General features: G+C 42.1%; 1 protein-coding gene across 2 annotated transcripts in view; it reads right to left on the bottom strand.

The window, feature by feature from the left end:
• Nucleotides 1-4480: 4480 nt before the first annotated feature.
• The window catches only part of slc24a3 (solute carrier family 24 member 3), a 104108-nt gene continuing 81609 nt past the window's right edge, over nucleotides 4481-26979 (bottom strand). Inside the window, exons 4-18 of one of the 2 annotated variants that reach the window (XR_013934489.1) lie at nucleotides 25843-25917; nucleotides 24226-24310; nucleotides 23324-23427; nucleotides 22125-22199; nucleotides 21441-21466; nucleotides 20930-20983; nucleotides 20014-20141; nucleotides 18896-19056; nucleotides 13931-14171; nucleotides 13205-13371; nucleotides 11862-11976; nucleotides 10213-10325; nucleotides 9704-9769; nucleotides 7113-9345; nucleotides 4481-6616 (exon numbers count right to left, since the gene is read on the bottom strand). Coding sequence is in view for 1 of the 2 variants with exons in the window: in XM_080450468.1 (XP_080306594.1) it covers nucleotides 9199-9345; nucleotides 9704-9769; nucleotides 10213-10325; nucleotides 11862-11976; nucleotides 13205-13371; nucleotides 13931-14171; nucleotides 18896-19056; nucleotides 20014-20141; nucleotides 20930-20983; nucleotides 21441-21466; nucleotides 22125-22199; nucleotides 23324-23427; nucleotides 24226-24310; nucleotides 25843-25917 (1557 nt within the window). In the remaining variant the exon portion in view is untranslated. Of the gene's footprint in view, nucleotides 9346-9703; nucleotides 9770-10212; nucleotides 10326-11861; nucleotides 11977-13204; nucleotides 13372-13930; nucleotides 14172-18895; nucleotides 19057-20013; nucleotides 20142-20929; nucleotides 20984-21440; nucleotides 21467-22124; nucleotides 22200-23323; nucleotides 23428-24225; nucleotides 24311-25842; nucleotides 25918-26979 lie in introns of both variants that reach the window. The other variant, XM_080450468.1, reaches the window with a different exon arrangement.

Below are 26979 nucleotides of genomic sequence, written 5' to 3'. Positions count from 1 at the left end.
ATTTCATTGTTAAATGTCTTACTAGACACCTTTACAAACACATTTGTGGAGAGATTTCTGGAGAGATGGAATGTGATATATCGATAAATTGTTATTATTTCAATTGCATATCTGTGTATTTTCTTTTTCACTGCTGGCATGCCATGACCTTCTCATGGTTGCATAGCAATCCTGAAGTGTTGAAACTCATCCAACACTCCTGACATACAAAAGGTTTCTCCCCAGAATGGACTGGAGTTGTGGTGGGGGGAGGCCTTGTGAGAGTTGGAGCAGGTGTTACCGTGTTGAACATATTAATAATAATAATAATAATAATATAACATAACAATAATAACATCTCATTGGTGTGGCTCTGATGGTGCGATGGTGAAGCTCTTGTGCCGCAGTAATCAATACATTATGCACTGAGCTGTGGGTCCTTAAAATTAAAGTTGAGAATCACGGACCTAAACAGTCCACAATTGGACATAACTGATATAATATTGAGTTATTTGTATGTTCCTAGTCATTATGTTACTAAACATTATATTCTCACCAGCCTGTAACAAGCTGTAAAGATTTAGCTCATAATATTATGAGCTAAATCTTTACAGCTTGTTACAGGCTGGTAACAAGCTGTACACAATTGGTAGGCTATTCTATATGGCTGAATGCAGTGGTGTAAAGTAACTACAGTACATTAACTCAAGTACATTACAATTTTGAGGTACTTTTAATTTACAGGAGTACTTCCAATTTTCTGTACTTTTACTTCTACTCAACTACATCTCAGAGGAAAATATTGTACTTTTACTCCACTACAATTATTTGAAAACTTTAGTTAGTTACTTTGTCAATTTTGATTATTATTACAAAACATACATTACCCACTTCAGCCCTATTTACATTTCGGCCATTTGAAAATTTGAAAATAGCAGATTGTGAGCTTGTAGAGCTTGTAGATCTGCTATTTTCAAAAGATGTTTATATATTTGAAAACTTGAAATGGGACATTCTGCATAATGAGTACTTTTACTTTTGATACATTTTGATGCCAATACTTTTGTACTTTTACTAAAGTACATTTTAAATTCCAGACTTTTACTAAGTTAACAGTTAACAGAGTATTTCTGCATTGCAGTATTGACATTATTACTTAAGTAAACAAATTGAGTACTTTTTTCACCACTGGCTGAATGTTTAGCTGTAAAAACATACCCTTGGCATTAGGCTACTTGTTACTGTCAAGCTTATTCCATTTAGTGCTAGTAGATCGTGGTTTGTTGTGGTATTATGTCTCTAATCACAAACATAAAACCTACTAATAGCTGAGTGAATTGACTTTGTCAACTTTTAATGTTACTGAAATAACATCACACAAATTGAGCGTTGCTTTTGACATAAGCCTACTACTGTATACGTTTACTATTCTTACTGTTATTCTACTCTTGTTGAATATTGGTATTGGCATATTGACTATTGGTAAGCTAATTTGATGACAAAATAAGACAATCATGTTTTCATAATACCATAGTATAGCATTATTTTAGGAGTCCTGTTGTGAATGTTGTATTGAGGGAAACATTTTGTTGACAAGATTTGATGGTATGTTGTATGTAGGGAATAGAAAAGCACTGGACTGCCACTGGATATAGAACTTTTGTGTGACTGTTGGTATCGAATAATGATTTTCGGTGATTACTACATAGGCTACTGTACAGTAGAAGTGAGTGTTGTTGATGAATACCTTCAGGAGGCTGCATTTCCAAACTGGCCCCTGTCAAAGTACTAACCTAACCCCCCCCTCCTCCTAGTGTATATCTGTCTGTTTTCTTAAATGTCATCATGATTTGAGTGCATGGGGACCTCATTTTAAATAAGCCGTTGTGCTTTTATGGGCGATCCAGTATAGAGGACCTTGTATTGTTAACTGTACTTCCATGTACTTTTACCTTGTCTTTTTAAATAAAGTACTTCAATCAATCAATTGTAGTGACTACTACAGTGTGTGGCATATGTTTGTATTCTTTTTGTTTTTTGCGGCAGGCGCGTTCGTGTACATGTTGTAGCCTAGTATTTGCCTAGGGTGGCCTGGAAGGGTGTAAGACTCCCGGCCTGAATTACAGGCCCGGTCCGGGCCTGGCAGTCGCTGCAGGTGAATGGCATCTTGCCAACGTGAAACAGCGTGGAGACTGCAGGTATGATGGCTGGGTGAATCTCTTTCACAGGTGACGCAAAGGAAGGGTCTCTCCCTTGTGTGGATGATGTGGTGGGCTTTAAGGTGAGGCGACTTGGAGTATCACCGGCAGTAGTGGAGATCGTTGTGAAAGATACCTGTATACTCCCAAATGTTCTCAAGTGGGACAACATTGAGGCAACACCAGGCAGTACGCCAAACCATGCTTTCATTCTGCTTGACTTTGTTTTGCACTTCTGCAAATCTGGTTATATCTGTGCTCGTTTTACACACCTGCTGAGATATGCATCAGCACAGCAGGGATAAAGCTTTGATCTTCTTGCTCTCCGGAAATATTGCAGAAGTTTGCAATGATGTGCAGAGAGAGAGATGGAGGAAGCGAGTGGAAGATAAATGTTATGAGAGACAGAAATGAGGCCGTGCAGATGATGGCTTGGCACCGCGTGATGAAGCCAGAAGGTATACAGTATAGAAATACCTAAGACCTGATGATGATGATGATGATGATAATGGTTATGATGGAGAGGTTATATATGTTGTTGATGATGATGACGACTGAAGTGTATAAAATACTGGAACCATCTCAACCAAACAGACCGGGGCTCTCATTCATCAATAATGCATATTCTAAATTCACTAGAATGTTTGTAAGTTAATTGGTAGGATTATTTATCAACTACTTACAAACACACTTCATTGATCAGTTCACTATTGAGAAAGTTACCAGGGCAGTATACATCTCTAATATCTCCTGTCCTTTTTGAAAAAAGGAAACTTGCAGTATAGTATATGTAGACTATTACTGAAAAAGTGGTTGCCAACCATGCTTTCAGTCAGGTTTATGTTGGCCTTAATTTTGCACTTCTGCAAATGTGGCTAAATCTGCACTAGTTTAGAATTTTAACACCTACTGAGATATGCATCAGCCGGGCTACAACTTTAAGCTTCCTGCTCTCCAGAAATGTTGCAGAAATGTACAATTGTTGAGCAATTGCAAAAATAGTAACAATTCATATACTGTAATGACTAATTCACCAAAAACTGGTGAGCGCAGACCATAATGCTGCTAGTGAGTGTGAGGACCCAGGGTCTGAATCCAACTCCTGTCTTGTCTTGCATGTCTCTACTCTCTGCCCTTGTTTCTTGTTTCCCTACACAGACCAGATCAGAAATAAAGCATACAAAATGCGACAAAAGTCTTACAGTTTACACATCCAATCAGTAGCTTAATCAAAGATGCCCAATCATGTACAGTGCAGTGCACCCCTGTCAGAGATAAAGTAGGCCTAATACGTTTTCAGTCACTAGTGACATGGTCACACCCAGCATTTAGCGTATAGTCTCAGCATATACTGTACTGAGAGTTTGTCTATAATAATGTACCTATAGGCCTTTTGCAAAAAGCATGACAAGATGCCTTCATGGTTCACAGTTGGAACCACAAACATACACACTAAGTTAATATGCATGAAGCATAAAAGGCTAAGCAATAGAAATGAAGTTGGCACCCCTGCAACAGGCACACACGGCTTTAAAAAGAAAGTAGGCTTAGTCAATAAATGACCAAGAAATAGAGTAAAAGTCAGCACCCAATAAAATGCACTGTGATGGATGATTCTGAGGACTGGTGAGGTGAGGACTGAGACCAGTCACATTAAGAGACACAACAGAGGATGAGAGAGCTGTGCACACACACACTAAACTGCCTCAGTGTTTTTAATTATTTTCAAAGGTACAATCTTTATGTTTTCTTGTTGTCTTCTTCAAATAACATTAATGACATTGTCAACCATTGTCTCATACTACCTCTAACCACTGCAGAGACGCTAAATATTGTATTGATGTACTCTAACATACAGATTGGTTAAAATAGCATTTTAGTCATAAGACTAAGTTCCAGATGTATCTCTTATAACTCTGTCTAAAGAGAGGTAAAGTCTACTATGGAAGGTTTGTTTAATGTCTTGTGTTCAACTCATGCACATACTGTACATTGTATCTATTGAATTGAAAATAGTGCTACCAGAGTGCAGATCCACCATTTAAATACATTAACCTACCATACCATTTGAGTGCAATGTGTCTTTACTAGCACATTGCGTTAGCACTTGAATTAGAAAGGGGTGCTATCCCCCTCTCTCTGCCAGGCCGGGTGGCCTATACCCAGGACTGTGTATATCATAAGTTATAAGCTGCAGCAGTCAGGACCAGAGAAAGCTTGTGACATTTGTGGTGCCCCCTACGGTGCTGAGAAGTGAAAGTGAGGGTTGTTGTGTAATAAATCAACACAAGGAATGCATTACCTTAAGCAAAGACAACTTTATTAATGCTCAGGTAGCAAAATTTCTAAAATTACATCCGAGACATCGAAACACAAAGCACTACGCTCCTTTCCTGTAGGAAAAGCTACAGTTCAGAGACGTATACAAACAGCCATCTTCTGCAAATGTCTTCCCTCTCCATGACGTGTAGCCTATTACCAGCCACAGCATGCAGTCATCCAGGAAATCCAGTTTAATCAAATCCACTGCCCCCTTTAACATCATCATAATCTAATCTCAAAGTACGTTAGTCACCATAAATAATTTATTATATTAAAATATTTTCATGCGAGTAAACAAAGGACGGGGGAGAGGGAAACAGCTTTGGAATTCTTAAACACAAAGAAACAAAAGGGGCGTACAAGGGGGACCTAGGATCTATGAAAATATATTCAACAGATATACAGATTGAGACAAAAATATAGAAATACATTTACACCTATGTATGTACATGTGTACATCCGCAATATATCACCCATGTGAATATCACAAATTATCTAAATATGTTCTCACGATGACTCACTGGAAAATGTGAGCGTCTTAGTGGTAATTTGGTCCGTTTCAAAAGCATATTTTGTGAAATTTAGCTCCAAGGTCAAGGGCTACATGTGTTGAATAGCAGCACGGAATGAATCAAGTCAAATCACTTTCACTGTTCTCTTGATGATTAGGTAAACAACAGGAATCTCCCAGAATACACTGTCATACAGACACTGATGATAATAGCTCTGGCAAGTGGTCCATGCTGGTCTGAGTTATCAATTATAGTAATAACGCTAATTTTTGTTTCTCTTTTTACCAGCTCACAGTTAAATTTCATTGCATTAGCCTTTTTTTGCCACAGTATGACAAGCATCAAGAATCTGGTAAAGAGAAACAACGGAATTAGTTTCCACAATGTCAAGGTGGAATGTCTGGACCCTCATTGTTTACCCTTTTTCAATTCCCCTGATGCTTACAGGATTAAGCATAAAAAAGAAAAAGAGATGAGACTTGATATATGTTGGTAACAGTCCTGCTTTTGTAAAGTCTGCTATAAATAATGTCAACATGAAGCTCAATATAGTATATACTCAATATAAGAACTCAATTTTTAACTTGTATCATGTATGCCTTTGATAATTATAGCAACATACTTACATTTAGAAGCTTAGTTATTGCATTACATATTATTCAAACACTTTAAACCCTGTTTTCCGGTAATATCGCAGAGTCATACTCTACCGGTTATAAATAAATACATAGATCATTACAGTCAACATGTTTGGAAAAGAATAAAAAGAAAAAAGTAATACTTTGTACATTCTAAAGACAAATATATCTTATTGTAGCAACTTCAGTTGACAGCTTTAACTGCTGGCCAATAAATTAACAATGAACAGGAAACAAAAGCAAAACGTTTCCATCAGAGAAAGAAATTGGTTCATTTTCATTTCCCCATAATATAAACTGACATTTTATGGCTGCTGTCAGGAAATCATCATTTTTTGACAGATAAAATGTTTATGAACAAGTATTTTGCAGTTGCATGACCACTCATCTGATAATTTTGACAGTTCAGGGGTTGTGTGATTGAGGTGCAAGGTGCTTGGATGGCTGACCAGCCTCCACTACAAAAGGTGTAATAGTCTTTTTCAGGCGCACCAACATTTTACACACACCAAACTAATAGGAACATTTATGCACCACAAACCTACCATATTTGGACAAATCTAAACATTATGCATTACAAAATACATTAAACTTCTCAATTAAAAATGTTGAAACCCCAAACCTAAAATATATTTTTAGTTGGGGTATAAAAGTCTCTTGGTGGATAGTTATCAACTGAACCACTGGCAGTTCCACTGCAAGGCCAAAAGCCTCGTTTCATGTTTTCTCTTCCCCACAAGGACAGGATGTTGGAATTCCATGCATCAGAGAGGAAGTAGCTCGCTTGGCTAGTCATCTAACGCTGTCATTTTTGTCGCTGTGATTGAACAGAGGAATAACCAAAAAAAGCAGCAGTCCAGTTGTACTGTGTTGGTTGTCAGAATGGTCCCTAGGTGGCAGCATACACTGTGAGATCTCAATGATCCAGTGAGTCTTTTTCTGTGCCCAACACATCAGAGCACAAAAACTAAAAGAAGATAAAACTCAGACATTATTTCCCCCTACAAACCTGCTTCATCTTACAAGGACAGTACCTTATAATCAGCACACATTTTTAGGAGAGCTGAACAATCAGTCAAAACAAACGAAGCAATATAGTATAAACTCAGCAGTTCAATTTGCACTCAAAGTATTTAACATGACTTATAATCTTCCATAACCTAACCTATAGGCTAACCAATCAGGACAAATAACTTCAGAAGAAACTACTTTTTTATATACAAAAGTGTAGAAACTATAACCTCATAAGGTGATTCTCAGCTACATACAATTCCACAAATTCAACACTGGCACCATTGGAGCAAAGTGCTCATTTTGGGTGTGGCGTACGATGATAATACTGTAGTCTAAAAACACATTGATGTTGTTTGTTGTTAATAATGAGCCATAGACAAAAAAACATCAACATTTGTTTCCGTGGTAGAAAAGTTATACTTCAATATAGATCATGACATCATAAATACCTCAAAATGCCCATGTCAAATGTTGATGCTGGAATGCATGGTACCACATCAGCCATACTGGGAACATACAGCAGCCTGCCCAGCACCCCCTCTCTCAGATTGGGGCAAGCCAGGGTGTCACAAATAGAGGAGTCAGGCTTGACAAACTCACCTAACAGGGGTTTAAAACAGCCCCTCCGTAACATTAAGATCCAATCAAAATCAATAAATTGTGGAGGGGAACCAAAATTTTTAAAAAAAATAATAATAAAATGAAACAACAAATTCTGCCCCACCTGATATGTAAGTAGTGGAGATATGTCCACGACATGCACAGAAATGTGCATGTCGTGAAAAATAAATAATAAATAGGGTATCCAGGTCTATTTACATGAGTATCATGCTATTTACAGGAAAAAAAGATAATTACCTCTAATAAAGCTAATTTTGTTCAATAAAAAAATGCAAGTAGCTACTGCTTGATGCTAATGGTATACATTTAGAAAAAAGTGACAGGTTAATGCCCTGTTTCTGAGTATGTGTGTGTATGTTTCTGGTGGGGTGGGCTGTTGTGTTGGTCAAATTACTTGAACCCATAACTTGGCCAGATAACCCAAAATCTTCAGACAAAGAACCATACCTGTACCTAACCAAGCATTGCACATAACTGTCAATAATGCAATATCAGAGTTATTACATGCAGTATATGACTTATCATGACTTGATTTTAGTAGTGCAGTGTAAAGCATGTGTGATGGCAATGGGAATCAAATTCCCAAACCCTGGCAGTGCAAGTACCTTGTTCTGTCCATTGATTTACACAGGAATGGAACCATTAACCACGGCAGTGTTAGTGCTTGGGCTTTGTAGGGAATGTAATCTCTAACCCTGGCAGTGTCAGGGCCTTGCTTAAGCCCTTGAGCAACACAAGACCACCTGAAGATATGCTGCCCCCACTGTCTTTAACTAAAATACAATGGACAGCTAAAAGTATTTTGGCATTATAGTGTAGGTATATTAGAAAAGTCATCATTGATACAGTTCTTTGTCAAAAGAATTCAGTTCGTGGTTTAAGTCATGTTTAGCAAACATAAAAAGTTCAGTGCATTATTACCACCCATGTACAATACAGATAACGTCAATCAACACTAAATATCATTGCTTACATTATTATTATTATTATTAACAATATTCCCAACCTTTCATACCAGCATTCCTCTCAGCTGGTTAGCAGCTAGAAAACATCAAACCCTGGTATCTTTGAACTGACATAATATAGGGCTTTTCAAAATAAAATCCCTCAAAAACAGCAGCAGGCAGTAGTCTCTTTTTTGGGGTGTCCCGAGTCCTGTCCAGTATGAGGGCTTGTGACATTTGGTGGTGTCCACCATACGGAAACATAACAATTGACCAGTACTGTCAATTGTTTTAATTCACACTGTGTACTGTGTATATACTACAGACTGGCTTCTGTATTGAAGTGAGCATAAAGAGGGGCTGTAGATATGAGAAGAGAAGACAAAAAGTCTCTCTAACCTTCGGAAGCGCTCGGGTGGCGCAGTGGTTAAGTACTGCCCACCTCTGTGGAATCTAGGGGTTCGAATCCACCGCGGTGCATCCAGCTTTAGTCGACCGTCTATATGAACACAATCGGCCCGTGTTCGGGGGAGGGAAGCCGGGCGGGGACGGTGATATTTGTCACTGCACGTTCTCCTTCGGGCTGGGGCGGCACCTGTCAGCAGGGAGTGATGGGCGGGAGGAGTAGGACGGAGGCTCTACGTCCTCCCGGTGGGGGCTCCTCACTGGCAGGTGAGTCAGTAGGATTAACTGGCAAACAACTAAATTGAGGAGAAAGGGCTAAGATGCACAAAAAAAAAAAAAAAAGTCTCTCTAACCTTCTGGACAAGAGATTAAAGTCACCCTGATGAAGGCCTGTGTGTAGGTGCTTAATAGAACCAAAACATAAGGTGATTGTGTTAAATCAGTAGTTGTGTGTGTGTGTGTGTGTGTGTGTGTGTGTGTGTGTGTGTGTGTGTGTGTGTGTGTGTGTGTGTGTGTGTGTGTGTGTGTGTGTGTGTGTGTGTCTGTGCGTTTGCGTTTGTGTGGTTCAGTCTCGGCAGGTGGGCAGGTTGACAAAGGTGAAAATGTTGTACTCAATGAGACAGGAGAAAGACACAAAGACAGCATAGAGCAGGAGACACATCACACCCAGACGGCTGTCCAACGTCCAGTTGTTCAAATGGACTCCTGTCACCTGGTACACACACACACACACACACACGCGCACACACACACACACACACACACACACACACACACACACACACACACACACACACACACACGCACACACACACACACACACACACACACACACACAGGTGAGAGAGACATGATTACAACTGTGAAAAAAAATGAAACAAAAGGCTTAAAGCAGTGATTCTCAAGCTTCTTCATTTCAAGGACCCACCAGTTTAATATGCAAAATATCCATAAAATGGTTTGCGTTTACGCATGATATGTGGCCCAAGTTATGAATAGACATGATGTTGTGTGACACCGGCTTGGCTCTTGAAATCATGGCCTGTGACTATAAGTTACTTAATACTCACTGTTATAAAGACAGACGCCAGTAGGAGACCCACAGAAAAGATCAGCCCTTTACTGTTCAGCTTGATCTGGGAAGACAACACACAGTAACCAGTGGTGGAAAAAGTATATACTCAAGTATTCAAAAGTAAAAATGATAAAGTACATTTTCTTTTTAATGTCAATGGATTGCTGTATTGAAATTTAGAACATTTCCAAACGTTTTCCAAACATTTCCAACCATTTCCAATCTACAGTACAAGCTCACAACGTGTCCCACCGTGAAGCGCCGTCATTAAGCCACTCCGACCTACTTACTATTTACTTACTTACTTAGCTTGGAAATGTCTCAAATGAATTCAGGTTTATTACAGGAAGATTGTGGTTGATAGAGAAGTAAAGAGAACGCATTCCCAGTTATACATATGCAGACTCTGCACTTAGACATTTCTAACTGCTGATGTTGACAGCATATGATAATGCTGCTAATGGGACTGACCTCTAAACAGGAAGTGAAGGGTGTGGTACTTACATAGGAGCCGTAGTTGATGGCCAAGGTATTAATAGTCCAAGGCAAGCCAAGACCCACCAATATGTCAAACACATTACTGCCTATGGAGTTAGATACAGCCATGTCCCCCATTCCTAGAGAGAGAGAGAGAGAGAGAGAGAGAGAGAGAGAGAGAGAGAGAGAGAGAGAGAGAGAGAGAGAGAGAGAGAGAGAGAGAGAGAGAGAGAGAGAGAGAAAAAGAGTAATAAAAGACAAAATATGAACCCACAGCTATCACCTCTGTGCCAAAAATGTAAAATCTCAGTAGGGACCTACACTCATTGTGTCTGGTCTTGTCCTAAAATACAGGCATATTGGATGGATATTTTGCAAGGTATGCAAGACATATTGGGTGTGATTTTGCATATGAACCCTCTCTCTTTGCTTCTGGGTCATCCGATTCAAGATGCAACCTGTGTTGCTAGCACCGGTTGGCAGTATGACAGACATCCCTGCATACGCTGCTAGAAAGAATATCTTTATTACTTGGATACACGACAAACCTCCCACTAAAACTAGTTGGCATAGGATGGTTTTGGAGTGTTTTACTCTTGAATACTTACTCTTCCAATGGACAAGTTCATGAAGATATGGGCTCCATACCTTCGTTTTTTTAATAACACAGTGGCTTCAACACTTTCTTTTTTTTTATTTTTTTATAACTTTTTTTATTTCATTTTTAAAGACAATACAGTGTTAGACAAAACAAAAAACACCACGAAAAATAACAAAATAAAATATTACAATAACCAAAAAAAAAGCTTCAACACTTTCAAGTGTTTTTCTTGACTAATTGTGGATCACAACTTCTGTGCCTTGTTTATTGCAATATGGTAGCTACATCCCCCTTTTTTCTGTCACCCGAGCTATCATAATAATAATATGCATTGACTTTTCTTTATCATTTATCCTTATATTATGTCTACATAATGTACAGATATGCACACAGTATATCTCTGTCTATCTCAGTTATTTTTCCATGTCATTTGTGAAGACCATTTGTTGTGTTTGTCGCTGAGTGTGTGTAACATTTTTAAAACTCAATAAATATATTTGAGAAAATATATAACTAACAACAACCAGGTCGAAAAACTAACAACAACCAGGTCGACACACATTTGGTGGTGAGTGTGTCTTCTACACCCCTACAGACAGACAGACAGACAGACAGACAGACAGACAGACAGACAGACAGACAGACAGACAGACAGACAGACAGAGAGAAAGAGCGAAAGACATGGGCCGCTAAATATTGGATGAAGGGAACATAAATAAACCCAGATGAAAGGGTGGTGGTAGACACCATGTGGAGCTGTCTTCCCTTTCCTGTCACCTTTTCTTCCTCCTCACCGTACCACAGACAGAGAGAGAAGGGCAGAGAAAGAGATGACACGCCCCCTCCCTCTATCCATCTCCTTTGGTGTTTGTTCTCTTTCTTTCTTTTGAAAGTGGCTTCCCTTTGATTTCCATTGATTGGTTTGGTTGATAGGATGCTGCTTTATAGTCTCTTGTTCAGTGCATGTGTGTGTGTAATTGCGCGTGCGTGCACATACTGTATGTGTGTCTGTGAATGTGCATGTGCATGTGTATACACAATGTATGCAGCATACAGTATGTGAATGTGTTCTCACCTTGTCTAGCCACTATGAGACTAGCCATGCAGTCAGGAACGCTGGTTCCTGCAGCCAGGAAGGTGATTCCCATGATGACATCAGGGATTCCAAGAGTAAAGCCAATCACTGTCACCTGTCGGAAAGAAGGATGTTAAAACAAATTAGATTTGCATAGATACATGGGTTACTGATTATTTCCATTGCTAATTCACTTTTTAGAATGTTTTACAGATTACACACTGCGGTTACTGCATAACCGCAGTGTGCAGGCTGAATGCTCTTTAAGCCTCAAATATGAGCAAGGAGAGTTTTCACTGCTTAATTTCCTTGTCAGTGCTATATCTAGCACTGACGAAGGTCCTATGACCGAAACATTTGCTACTTTTTTTGCACCTTTCACTTTGATCACAGAGCACTTTAGCATGTTAAAATAAAATAAAAACTATTTTCTTAGTCTCTGTAAGGAGTCTTCCTTAAAAGTTTATGTAATGTTATGCCAGTTTTCCTTTATGTTTTTGAGACCACAGCACCTGCAGTCAACCTGAACAAAGGACAAAGAAGGGCGCAACAGTTTACCCTGTACATTATTATCAAGAGAGAAGAAATATTGAATATTGAAAATATTGATCTAGACAAAGTTAGGCTATTTTGCAAAGTTGAGAAGATGAAATGTAGAAAAATGTATTTGTGGCCACCCTTTTCACATTGTCCTGTTATAGCGCCACCAGGAGGCAAATTTTTGCTATTATTTAAAGGTAGGGTAAGTGATTTTCTTTAATTAAAATAAGTGTTAAATAGCTATATATTGTGATAGTACTCATTGCTATAGAGTGTTTGTTCAGTAAAAGGAGTCTCCTTGTCTCTCCAGCTCTTTATAAAACAGAAAATGCATTTTCGTTTCAGTTTCAGTTTCATTTCCAATTTTATCCAATCAGGATAGAGAACTCAATCAGGATATAGATTAAACAAGTGAAATTGGAAGTGATGACACTAAGAAATGAGCAGGCAAAATTGGAACTGGAACACTATAAAAATGAAGCTTAAAAATGGGTACTTTCTCCTGATTGGCTGAGAGTTTGACACCTACCGGAAAATGTATTTTCTGTTTTTTAAAGAGCTGGAGAGACGGGGAGACTCCTGTTTCTGAACAAACACTCTATAGCAATGATTACTATCAGAATATAGTGATTTAACCTTTTAACAAAATACCTTTTGTTTTAACCCAAAAATATCACTTACCCTACCTTTAATATTGCTTATGCTGTATGATAACGGTGTCAGATAAATGCAATGCAAATCTGCTGGGGACAGCAGAGTGGCGTTATGTATCTGCCTGTCTCTCTGTCATCCTGTCATCTTACCATCCACACCATGACGTAGGAGAATGCAGCAATCCAGAGAGTGGACGCCACAAAGGAGAGCATGAACCATTCCTCCCAGCGTGGTTTGTTACAGTTAGGCACGGTGAAGTACAGCAGTAGACACAGAGGCCACGCTAGGAGCCACTTCAACTTGTTACACACACCCGCTGTAATGAGAAACAAACCGTGAGAAACCTACAGCAGGTTGATATGAAGACAGTGGGAGATAATGTGTGGACAAGTGTAGGTAATGGAATCCCATTTCCATCATGGAATAAAATTAAGAATTGTGAGTTTTTTACAGCCACACTGTCTAGAACAGGGCATGCATGTAAACGGTGAATTTATATAGCATCTTGATCCAATACGCTTTCCAATTTCCAATGTGCATTACATTACATTCATTCATACACCGATGACCATGCAAGGACACTTCGACACTAAGCCAGGATTGAACCAGGAAACCTTCGGATTCCCAAGTATCTCCTGAGCCACAACCACACCATGTACGTATGTACATACTGTACGTATATACAGTAGACATAGACGTATGTACACTAACATTTGGCCAATTTATGATTAAGTTACCGTAGATGCATATTCTTATTGTCGCTGCTGTAATTTAATCAATTTGTTTGTTCATGTGTGCAAATGGAATCAACATACTCACTCACATCACTACTACACAACAAATACAAGTGTTGATGATCGATCTTAATCATCTACCTGGGCACTGGAATGGCACAAAGGGTCCCTCGTCATCTTCCTCCTCCTCCTCTTCATCATTTTCATTGTTTTCGTTGTCTTCGTTTTCTGTCTCGTTGCCAGCTTCACGGTCATCGTGTCGACCATTGACCCCCCTCTCGAGCCCGGCCAGCCCATTCTCTTGGCCTCGCCTACTTACCCCCTTCCCAGGGGCATCTGAGTCTCCGTTGGTGAAGGCCCGCGTGTTGATGAGGCGCTGTCTCTGGAGGATGGACACAAACGCACGCACGTCATTGCCAAAGGTTATTCGTCGATGGAGTTTTAAAGCATGTATCCATTTCTTCAGCTTTCTCTTTTGTGGTTCTGCTTATATGTGTGTGTGTGTGTGTGTGTGTGCGCGTATAATATACAGTATATCAGAACACAGTATTAAAGCAATAGGACACTTCGGTAGAGGTTTGGGTTGTGTACTTACCTTGTCATGATGTCACTTGTCCAATAAGCGAGATATATCACTTCATTGCACAGTTGCAGAAAGAATAATCCAAAAATAGCAGGTTTGGGTTGTGTACTTACCTTGTCATGATGTCACTTGTCCAATAAGTGAGATATATCACTTCATTGCACAGTTGCAGAAAGAATAATCCAAAAATAGCATCTTATTGACTTCCACTGTACGATGAAACATTTCTCAAAGTCACTCTTTTAGCACAGAAAAGAATGAAAACAAAGCTGATTCTGGCTATAACAGCTCAGCTTGTGTTTGTGTTTGTTAATGTGCTAAAAAAGCACATAAACAATTATGTTTCATCGCACAATGGAAGTCAATGAGACGCTATTTTTGGATTATGAATTTCTAATCAACTGTGCAACGGAGTGATATATCTTGCCAATCGGACGAGTGCAAGGTAACTACACAACCCAAACCTCTATCAAAGAGTCCTATTGCTTTAAGAGTCACATGACGAACTGCAAGGGTGCCTGCGCAAATCGGTGTTGCTTGGCATGAACGGCAGCGGTTTGTATTGTGTGATGTCAGACCAGCCTACAGTATATCTGGTGTGTCAATGTCTTTAAATGAACTTGGACGAGGGAGGACAGAGGACAAGAATAGGTTACAAGCTACAATACTAACAAATAAACAGGACTTATAACATTGTTTTTAAACGTGGTTTGCTATAAAATAGCTGAGTGGCATGGATTCTGGTGTTTCACAGGCTACCGGAGAGTTCTTCTCCACCCTGAATGAGATGGGCTTCACTGAACAACAGATCAAGGCTGCTGTTAAGGCAGGAAAGTCTTCTATTCGAGAAGCAGCAGAGTGGCTTGTTCAAGTGCCGCAGGCCTCTCAGCCAACTACGACAGCACTTTCTGCGTGTAACCTTACCAAAGACGCCACATACTCGAGCACTTCTGAGTCACAAGCAGGGGATTCTGGCGGGACTATTGGGGATCTCTTCTCCTCCCTGAATGAGATGGGCTTCACTGAGCAGCAGATCACAGCTGCCGTTCAGGCAGGAAAGTTTTCTGTTCGGGAAGCAGCAGAGTGGCTCGTTCAAGAAAATAACCCACGGCTCAGATTGGTGCCGCATCCCTCTCAGCCACCTGCGACAGCACTTGCTGCGTTCAACCTTCCCAACGAGGCCACATACTCGAGCACTTCTGAATCACATGCAGGATCTTCTGACAATAGCACATGCCCATCCTTGGCCCTGACATTGCCACAGCTGTCCACCACATCTGTAGACCCACCACCTGTAGAGTCCCGTATCAAACAGGACATGAGCGACTTTCACAAGCAGCAGATACAATGTATGGCTCAGGAGGCCAAGGCAGAGAAAAGACAGAAGCAACAGCAGCACGACTTGGTGCTGAAGCGAATTGCTGATGACCGGAAGAGCCTGAAGAAGACCCAAACTAATGGAACCAATGAGACTTCTTCCAATGACCAAGGCCAGAGGCTGGGGGCAGAGATTCAGATGAATGAGGATAACAACTGTATACTCATGATTCGGCTGCCCTCTGGAGAGAACATGTCTGTGCATTTCCCAGCTGATGCCTGTCTGCGGAACGTGGTGGAGCACATCTGCGGGCGGTACCCTTCCCTGCCAGCCTTCTCTCTTCTGCAGGGTTTCCCACGGAAGCGCTTCGGGGACGCAGATCTGGTTTGTTCTCTGCGCTCCCTTGGCCTCACGCCGAGCGCTTCCCTCTGCATCCAGACCACCCCTTCAGAAACACCCCAGGACGCACCCATGCCAGTGATACAACTCTCAGCTGGACAGGAGGAACAGACAACTGTTCCTCCTCCACCGCCACCACAGTTCCCCGTTCGGGGTGGGTTGGAAGTACAGTCTCACTTTGGGGGGCGGGGACCGCTATCACAGTTCGCTGTTCAGGGTGCGGTGGATGTGCAGTCTCACTCCTGGGGGTGGGGTCAGAAGCTAGTTCCCGGAGATGCAGAGGAGGCTGCCAGAATGGATGAGCAGGATGAGGAGCCGAGGGAGATGATGGCGGCAGAGGCAGATGCAGAGGAGGATACCAGCATGGATGAGCAGGATGAGGAGATGATGGAGGCAGAGGGAGATGCAGAGGAGGCTGACAACTCAGATGAAGATGACGAGGAGCTGGAGGCAGATGGATACCCTCCTCACATGCTCTTCCCAGGGAACATGGTTCAAGGAGGAAGACATCGCTGGCCAAGGGAAGGGAATCGGCTCCAGGAGGCACCAACGGAGGACTCTGCCGAGCCGGATGATAATGGTGGTCGGGCAGCTAAACGTCTCGCTGCGGTTGAGCGCCTTAACAGAGCAGGATACCAGGAAGACCCTCAGACCGCCAAAGGACACCCCAAGAAACCCTCCAGAATGCCCAGCGTCCCATCCCTGTGTGTCCTTGCCACCCAGGCCACTACCCATCTCATGACCCATGATCCCAGTATGCAGTACATCAGCAGTCTGTCGTGTTTGACGCCTGAGCTTGCCGAGCTGCTGCTCAACCGTATGTCCAGTAATAGGCTGCTGTGTCCGCGCACCCTGGAACTGTTCTTCGGCTGCTCGTTGCAGAAGTTTGTCCTCAACTGCTACCCGTACTCCACCAATGAGCTCCTGCGACAGCTCCGGGCCTTCACCAGTCTGAAGCACCTGAGCCTGGTTAACTCGCCACTCATCACCAACTCTGGCCTATCGGTCTTAACAAATCTGGTCAAACTCCAGTATCTCAACCTGGCCTCCTGCAGCAAACTGACTGATTCCTGTCTTCAGCACATCACAGGGCTGAAGAGCTTGTGCTTCTTGTCTCTGGACCAGACCAAAGTCAGTGATACCGGGATGGTGCAGTACCTCCAATCGGCTCCCTCCTGCCTCACCCAACTCAGCCTCAACCAGACAGCTGTGACAGAGGCCACGCTGAGCGCACTGTCACGCTGTACGCCACAGCTACGACTACTCAGCATCAAGCAGACCAATATCAGTGATGTGTCTGCCTTAGCAGAGCTGTCCAGCCTACAGACTCTGCACCTGGATGGCACAGGAGTGACGGAGGGTTCCTTGAAGCACCTGGCTAACCACCCCACCCTCTCCGGCCTTAGCCTGGCAGGGATCCCCGTAGCAGACGGAAACCATGCCCTGCAGATCATCTCAGGTCTCAGGCTGACCCAGCTGACCCTCCCTGGGCGCCACTCTGTGACGGACACAGGGTTATCCTTCCTCTCCAGACTGTGTCAGCTGACAGAGCTGGACCTAACTGACTACATACAAGTTACAGACCAAGGAGTCAACCTGCTCTCAGCCATGACCAGGCTAGTGCGTCTGTCTCTCAGTAACACTCAGGTGACCGATGCTGGGCTTCCTGCACTGTGCAGCCTTCAAGAGCTGCAGGACCTCTGTCTGGATCGCACAGCCGTCACCAGCCAAGGAGTGGCTGCTCTCATCACCCGTCTGCCACACCTCCAGGTGTTGGGATTGGCCAGCACACGGGTGGGAGACACGGTAGTAAGGAGGGGTCTGATCCACTGTCCTCAGCTGCTTAAGCTAAACCTGAGCAGGACACGCATCACAAATCACAGTCTCAAATTTCTGAAGGACATGCATCTGACGCAGTTGAACCTGGACGGAAGTGGCGTAACCCTCGATGGCATCTCTAACCTAATTTCCAAAACTAACATCTGCAGCATACGAGCCAGCCACACGCGCACCATCCCTCTCAACGAGGTCTCTGATGAGGATGAGGAAGCAGCCTGGATTTCTTCCCCCGGTGCTGAGCCCCCATACCTAAACACAGCTTTACCTGCTTCCGGCTGAAAAGCCCGCAACTTTCAGCTAGAAGTCACCCACTACTGTAGCTCTAGTGTATAGTCACAGGTTTGTCTGCCGTGTGTATAGTTTTCCCTTTCAGCCATCACTTACAAAGTTCCTCAAACCCCTCACACATAATATCATAAAAAGTAAATGGAAATGTGACAACATTTGGGCAAGGTTTCAGGCCGATCTGACAGCCATTCACTTCCATTAAAACAATTAAAGCTAAATATTAAAAAAAAAAAAAGTATAAAACATAAAACATAACAGAAAAAGCCTACTGCCAGCCTACACAACCAGTCTGATGTCAACCATCTATGATGTATCTATGACCTATGGCTACATATTTGGGCAAGGTTTCAGCCAGATCTGACTTCAATTATAAAAATATTGTTATTATCATTATATATGGCTTTTTGAAGTCTGAATGAAGCTAGGTGAAAATCGGGCAAAGCTAGATGCCAAATGTTGTAGGAGAAAGAAATAACGAATTAAAAAAGAATAGTGACAACATAACTGTCAAGAGATTGAGTACACTAATGAGAGGAATTCAATGAAATACGACGTACTGTATAACCATCACCACAACAAACGTACTTCTGGATGGATAACGGTGACAGCGCTGCACTGGGGCAGTGTGTGAGAGTGTGTGTGTGTGTGTGTGTGTCTTTGCGCGTGCGTGTGTGTGTACCTCTGTGATGAGCATGCGTGAGGCCATGGTGAGGCGTGTTCTGGGGGAGAAGTGACTGGTGATCATGACCCTCATGCCAGCCTCAGAGAAGGACAGCTGGTGGGGGTACGCACACAGCAGCTCATCTACCATTAATACTGACTGCTTCCTGTGGTGGTTAGCTGTCAGCACACACACACACACACACACACGCGCACACACACACACACACGCACGTACATATACACACACACAGTACATATAATCACACATTGAAATAGACATTGGTAGAAGTGACCACTCTCATTAACAAATATGCATGTAAACTGCACATTTGGTAGGTAAATACAAATGCACACATTCATGCACTCACACAGAAAAACACATGCATGGACACACAAAAACACCAAGAAACAAACAGAGATAAAATAAGACATTTTAAATGGCTTTTTTAATGTAATTTAAAATGGCCAATTATTTTCACATTTTTCCTTGCAATTAGGTCATCGTGCCAATTCCTGGACTCCCCATACACTTGAGTGTAATCTTGTCACTGCTGACCGCTGCTGGTTCATCTTCCAGTGAGGAGCCTCACCGGTAGGACTCTGGAGGAACACCCTACTCCTCACTGTTCAACACCCCACACTGACAGGCACCCTGCCAACCCGTCGGAGTCACTGGTGCAGCGACAATAACGGTGATGCGAACATAGCCAATTCTGGTGCTGACCACGGTAGATAAAAATGTTAAAAAGGAGGAGGCAGCACAGCTCGTAGCCACGATGCAAAAATGTATTTAAAATATACAAGAAGGGACCATAGTGAAAATGATGTAGAGACTACAATATGTAACCATAGTTTTGCGCTAGGACAGAAAAAGATATCATCGTATATGAGCCATCAAACGCAATACTGATACCTGTGCTGTTTGCACCTCCAAGGCAATGGCAGACCCCCCCCCCCAAATACCAGTATGTGTGTCTCAAATAATAATTTTAGCCTGGGATACCAGGGGAATAAAGCTAGCACTATAACTAGTTCATAGAACAGACCAATAGTAGTCTTTGTCTACAGGTTCAGGAACTGATGAAACTGACCATAATGAAGATTATTGGACATAACTGTTGTGTGTTGTTGTACCTTTCTTGAGGAGGACGGCCGTAGCGTCACAGCCGTCCTCCAGCTCAGGGTTAGTGGGCACTCCATTCCTCAGACTGCTGGGCGGCTTCTTCCTCCTCTCCAAGAAACGGACGATGTGGGAATTACACCTGGAACACAGCAGTGTTAGGATACAGTCTACAGCAACACGCCACTCACTCATTGGCTGACTGAGCCACCAGGGAGCACTGTGTTCGCCATGTTCCAGACATCAAGAGATGGTTGGACTGCTAAGCAGACAAGACATGACGGTACCACTTGGCTGGTACAGATCGAGCACCAACATGATGGGTGATCTGAGCCTGTATACTGTATGTCATCATTGTGGAGTGTTAGCTTTCACGATTTCAAAGTTAAACACCCCGGAATTTTGATGTGCACACACTCATTGCCATGTTGCAGTGTTAAATAATATAAAGAAAATACAGAATTCACACACATGATTTTAATAAGGCATCAGAGCAGTGTGTGTGATAACTTATTTATTCTGTTGACCTGGCATTTTTTTCAGTTGTCTGCACCTCCCCCGGGGTTTTGTTGGTAATTATCAACGTCAGTGATAATTATATTGCAGTCTTTTGTTTTCAAAAGGTGCCACTACAGTATGTGGATGCCAGTGTCAGATAGGCAAAAGCTGTGGCAGTCTAGTATATGATCAAATCAATAGACTTGACACTGAACATATAAAAACCATGTAAGCTCAAACAAGGGACAACATATGAACTACACGCTGATTGAAGGTGCTTTCAAAGGTCAGTGGTACACAGGGTCAGAGGTGAAAAGGTTTTGACTTTGAGCAGTACTGTCCTCTGTTCTGCTGTGTTAGTGAGTAAATCATTAGTGTTTTGTGTTTTGGTAAACATCGAGTTTGCATCGACTTGCTAAATGACACACTTACTTCATGATCAAAATGTAGACAAAGTACATCAGAATCAACGTGAGAGATTCCCACCTAGAAACACACAAAGTAATCAATATCAATGACAATAATATTGAACTGTAAGTGATTTTTCAGAACAAATAAAGAGTATGAAAGGAGTAATGTGTATTTTCAATGCTGTAAATACAGTATGTTATCGTTCAAAAGACTGACATTGGAAAATCTACACAAGAAATGGCTTTGGCATCACAAACATTCAAAGGCAACGTGAAAATGAATGCTGATGAAAATGAATGTGTGAACCAAAGTTTTGGATTACATTTCTGTAGACTGAATCATTCAAATGAATGGCACACATTTGGATTCTTTTGGACAGTAAAGTACAAACCCAGTAATTTATCTCGATCACTCACATCAATGAGTCAATGTACAGTAAACACATGTATATACTGTAAGCATGGGAATGAATTAGAATAGAAGCACAAATAGAAATAAAAACGTTAAAATAGAGATAACTAATAAGACTTACCACACAACTTTCTCATCATATATGAACTGTAGGAAGAGAGGGAGTAGTCACAGATGGTTAAAGAAATATCAGAAAACAATCATACATTATATTTATATACAAACTATATTTTTCTAATGTGATAGAACCAGCAGTGCACTGGGTCAGTATCAGAGTTGAGAACCAGTTAAAGGGACACTCACAATGTTCTATTTGTTGTATATATTTAGCAGCCATAAAACTGAGCAGTCTTCTCTGTGTCTCTGGAATGCCATCAAAGTCATGCTGAAATGTTTACCCTGTGATGCCACTGGAGTGAAATCCATGAATGTGAAAACTACAGCCCTTAGGGTTTTAGCCGCTCGGTAGCCATGACATTGCCCTGTTCGTTGTGTCTACGGCAAAATAGAAATCTTGACTTAAGAAAATATGAATTGGGTTGATGTAATAGCAGCAATACCCTATGTGTGTGGCAGGATAGTGCAAAATACATCATGGAAATTGTAGGGACACTCCAAACTAACAGATAGCGTCCCTTTAACCATTTAAAACCCCATATACTTTGTTGTACATCAATACCAAAAATCTACAAGCTCGCAGTGCATCGTGACCTGTCGTGAGCTTGGACATCTGCAATTTCGGCTGAAGGTTTGCCTATTTTTGCCAAATGTTCACCCTACCCCTAATCCCTGTGTGTCTCCTTACCACTATGAGAGCAGTGATGGACAAAGTGTAGTACGCTGAATCTCTGAGGAGAGGCCAATGGGACAGATGCACAGCCTGGAAGAAGACATAGACAGAGATAAAGAAAGAAAGAACAAGAGAGACAGAGAGAGAGAGAGCGTGAGAGAGCAAAGAAGGAGAGAGGGAGGAAAGATGAGCAAGAAAGAAACAGGAGAGATTTTAAATTAGAGCATTTGTGTGAGAGAGAGAGAGAGAGAGAGAGAGAGAGAGAGAGAGAGAGAGAGAGAGAGAGAGAAAGAAAGAGAGAGAGAGAGAGAGAGAGAGAGAGAGAGAGCATCTAATGTGACAAATGAGCTAAGCTCAGCTCTCAGTTCTTGATGGCATTGTGGGAAATCACGACTTGTTGTCTGAGTATTGGTGTGTGTGTGTGTGTGTGTGTGTGTGTGTGTGTGTGTGTGTGTGTGTGTGTGTGTGTGTGTGTGTGTGTGTGTGTGTGTGTGTGTGTGTGTGTGTGTGTGTGTGTGTGTGTGTGTGTGTGTGTGTGTGTGTGTGTGTGTGTGTGTGTGTGTGTGTGTTGATTGGTACGAGTATCTGTCTGCTTGTTTGTCTGAATCTCTGTGGGTCTGTGTTTGTGTCTATGTGTTTGAGTTTCTGAGTGAGTGTGGGTGTGTGTGTTTGTGTGTTTGCGTGTTAGGGAATTACGTCAGTAAACAGTAACAGGACAAATATGATATGCTAGCCAGAGACAGACAGACAGACAGACAGACAGACAGACAGACAGACAGACAGACAGACAGACAGACAGACAGACAGACAGACAGACAGACAGACAGACAGACAGACAGACAGACAGACAGACAGACAGACAGACAGACAGACAGACAGACAGACAGACAGACAGACAGACAGACAGACAGACAGAATGTAATCTGCTAGCCAGAGACAGACAGACAGACAGACAGACAGACAGACAGACAGACAAACAGACAGACAGACAGACAGACAGACAGACAGACAGACAGACAGACAGACAGACAGACAGACAGACAGACAGACAGACAGATAGAGACAGAGATGGGTGGGGGTAACAGGGACGCACAGCAAAATATGGGGCCACATTTGCTGTGTGATGGAAAAGAAGTGTGTGTGTGTGTGTGTGTGTGTGTGTGTGTGTGTGTGTGTGTGTGTGTGTGTGTGTGTGTATGTGACTGCTCCTGTACCTGTCCAGCGAATATCCCACACACTCCGATGATGCAGAGAATGTTGAAGACAGCAGAACCAACGATGGTTCCAACCCCAACGTCTCCTTTGGTGATGAACACTCCTGCAAAGAACCAAACATTTGGATTAACTTGTTATACATACATATACATATATTCACAATCCACTTGCCTCTCAACTCTAAGGGCCCTATTTTGACCGCCATGGCACATGGTCTTAATTCGCGCCATGGGGGTGTGTCTAGTGCAATGGTGCTATCTACAGGACGCATTATCAGGGCGCAATGTGATAGCGGCCCTGAATAATTCATGGGTGTGTTCTGAGCGTTAATAAAAACCTATCAGTGTTGGGTGCCATCACGTTTAAGAATGAGTTGCGCCCGGTGTGAGGTGCAATCCGTAGGTCCTTTTGCACACCTACACAGGCAACCAGTGCATAAGACAGGGAGAAATGGAGATCCCGCACACTGCCTTCACTTACAGTGAAAAGTATTTTATTAGGCTTCAACGTTTCTATCCAACTGACCCTCATCATAGGGATACCTGATGAGGGTCAGTTGGACATTGTAGCCTAATAAAATACTTTTTTGCTGTAAAAAAAACAAATCTGTCTTGTGCATGAAGTGAAAGCATATGAGCTTAAAATCTATGAGCAGCATTAACAATGTGATATAATGATGTCTGGAGACGCAGGTGAAAGAACCCCCCCCCCCGAAACATCACATTGAAAGATCCTAAATCTTGCTCCCCCACTTTCAATCATAACTAGCCTGTGTGTGTGTGTGTGTGTGTGTGTGTGTGTGTGTGTGTGTGTGTGTGTGTGTGTGTGTGTGTGTGTGTGTGTGTGTGTGTGTGTGTGTGTGTGTGTGTGTGTGTGTGTGTGTGTGTGTGTGTGTTCTCACCAATAACAGAGGTAAACAGTTCAGGAGCTGAGCTGCCTGCTGCCATAAATGTGGCTCCTGCTACGTCTTCACTGAGACTGAGACGCTAGGAGAGGAAGTATGGATGAATGGAAGAAAGGGAGGAAGAAAGAAAGGGAAATAATGAAGCAATGAAGGGAACAGGGAGTAAAGCAAGAAAGAAAAAACATCTTTAGGCCTTCTCCATTTCATGACAAAGTCATTCATCACCCAACAGCAGAAGTTTTAACGTGCCTTAATACATAAAATAAGGGGACATTCTGGCCTAAGGCAGGTGTTAGAGGAAAGGCCATGGCCAAAGGTCTCCAAATTCAGTAAGGTTTATCCTGCAAGCTACCAATTAGATTATGAGCTATTTTTAGTCAGTCGACCTTTTGGCCTGAGGGTGGCACTAGAGTAAAAGTCATGGGTCACTCAAATGGTTAGAGTTCATCCTCCAGGGAGAATGAGCGCTCTCAGCAAGCCTCATGTCAAGGTTGGTGCTAGGTAGTCTGATTTATTTACAATTTTGTACAACTTTTCTTTTGTAGCATGAAGATAGGGTTGATGATGGCTTTATATGTGTTCCCCCATGTTTCCACACAAGTTAAGTCTGGTATGAGGGAGCAGTACAAGTGAGTTATCCTAATATACAATAGAGTTGCGCGCATGCGTGGCTGTTTGTTTGTGGGTCTGCGTGGTTCATACGGGTCCTCATGCTCTCTCTCTCTCAATACAAACTGATGGTCACTCGACCATGCTCTCTCCGTTCTCTCTCTCAGTACAAACTGATGGTCACTCGACCATGCTCTCTCCGTCAAGACAACGATACGTTTCGCTTTCGCCTCCGCGCACCGCTGTTGCAATGAAGTTCACGTTTACACTCTACAGGCTACTAGACGAGAGTCCCGCGCCAGCGGCTAGACGGAAGGGTCGCGCAGCGACCCGCACCTCTAGTTATTTACAATGGGTTTCAATTTATATAATATTGCAATTGTTTTAGATATTTTTTACGTTATGTTTGCTATATGTTGTTACCAGCAGTTTGTTGTCTATGCCAGGTGATACCCAATAATTTGTGTTCATTTACTTTGTTAGTCTATTTTTCTATTACCAAAGTAGGTTGGTGCCTTGCATGCTTTCCTCTGCCGTGCAGGTCATCTTATTGTATTCTAGACGTTTGATTCCTGCCTATGCACCCATCTCTGAGCTGATCGGGTGTGCACAAGACCTTGCTTTTTCCTGAGATATCTTGTGTGCGAGACCAGTATGGGTCAATCTGGGCAGCATGAAGGTGCACAGCAAATGCCAATGTAATCCAGCCAGTAGTTGCCCAGTTATGTTATTTGGTGTCAAAGTGTTGGACAGGCAAACCAACCAAATGACTGACATTAGCATCCTTAGAGCCCCATTGCTAGCAGGGCTATTTTATTATTATTTTACAAGCATCCACAAAACATAGTCCATTAGATTATATGATTAGAATTTTACCCATAGCAATGTAAACAGAGACAGAACCGTGGTCTGTTATTCAGATATGACAGACCACAGAATACCTTAATTTACCAATCAGAATGGAGTATTCTACAAAGCCATGTAGCTATTTAAACAGTCTCCTACCTCACAGATCTTCTCCAGAGACGGGACAAAGTAGTCATCACACACCAAGGCCAGCGCATAGAACATGTACACCGCCTGCAACACACACACACACACACACACACACACACACACACACACACACACACACACACACACACACACACACACACACACACACACACACACACACACACACACACACACACACACACACACACGCACGCACGCACGCACGCACACACACACACATAGGCTTGTTGTAACATCAACACAAGGTTTGCCAACAAACTGAACAAGCGGGTGATGAGGACCAGTGGTGGAAAGTAACTAAGTACATTTACTTAAGTACTGTACTTAAGTACAATTGTGAGGTATGTGTACTTTACTTGAGTATTTTCAATTTCCGTTACGTTTACTTATACTCCACTACATCTCAGAGGCAAATATTGTACTTTTACTCCAATTATTTGAAAACTTTAGTTACTAATTACTTTTCAGATATAAATTATGATATTATTTACCACTTTAGCCCTATTTTATACACAGGCTATTTGAAAATAGCCGATCTACAAGCTCACAACGCGTCGCGATGTAGATCTGCTATTTTCAAATATTTTAGTACTTTTACTTTTAGTACTTTAAGTACATTTTGATACCAATACTTTTGTACTTTTACTCAAGTACATTTTGAATTCCGGACTTTTACTTGTAACAGAGTATTTCTACATTGCAGTATTGATACTTTTACTTAAGTAAAACATTTGAGTACTTTTTCCACCACTGCAAACTGAACAAGCAGGTGATGAAGACTAACTTCGTAGTTGGAGTTAAACTTGACAATCTGGAGCGGCGGATGAGGAGGAAGCTCTCATCCCCTCTATGATGACTTAGCGGGGATGAGGAGCACATTCAGCCACAGACTCATTGTCCCCCGATGCACCACAAAGTGACTTGGACAGTCCTTTGTGCCAGAAGCAATCAGGCTCGACAACCAAGCCTGACCCTCATTATGTTCTGTTCTGTTATTACTGTCTCCTTGCTTGACTCTGGCACACTTACACTACAGAGTCATGGCAGATGCCTGTTAAGCATAACTGTTGTGAGATTAACTTATATTCACGCATGTTGTTAAAACATTTTTATACTCATTATATT

The sequence above is a fragment of the Gymnoscopelus braueri genome (assembly GCF_963280865.1).
Source record: "Gymnoscopelus braueri genome assembly, chromosome: 14".
NCBI lineage: Eukaryota > Metazoa > Chordata > Actinopteri > Myctophiformes > Myctophidae > Gymnoscopelus > Gymnoscopelus braueri.
Note: the sequence above shows the minus strand (reverse complement) of the source record. Positions and strands in the feature narration are given on the sequence as shown.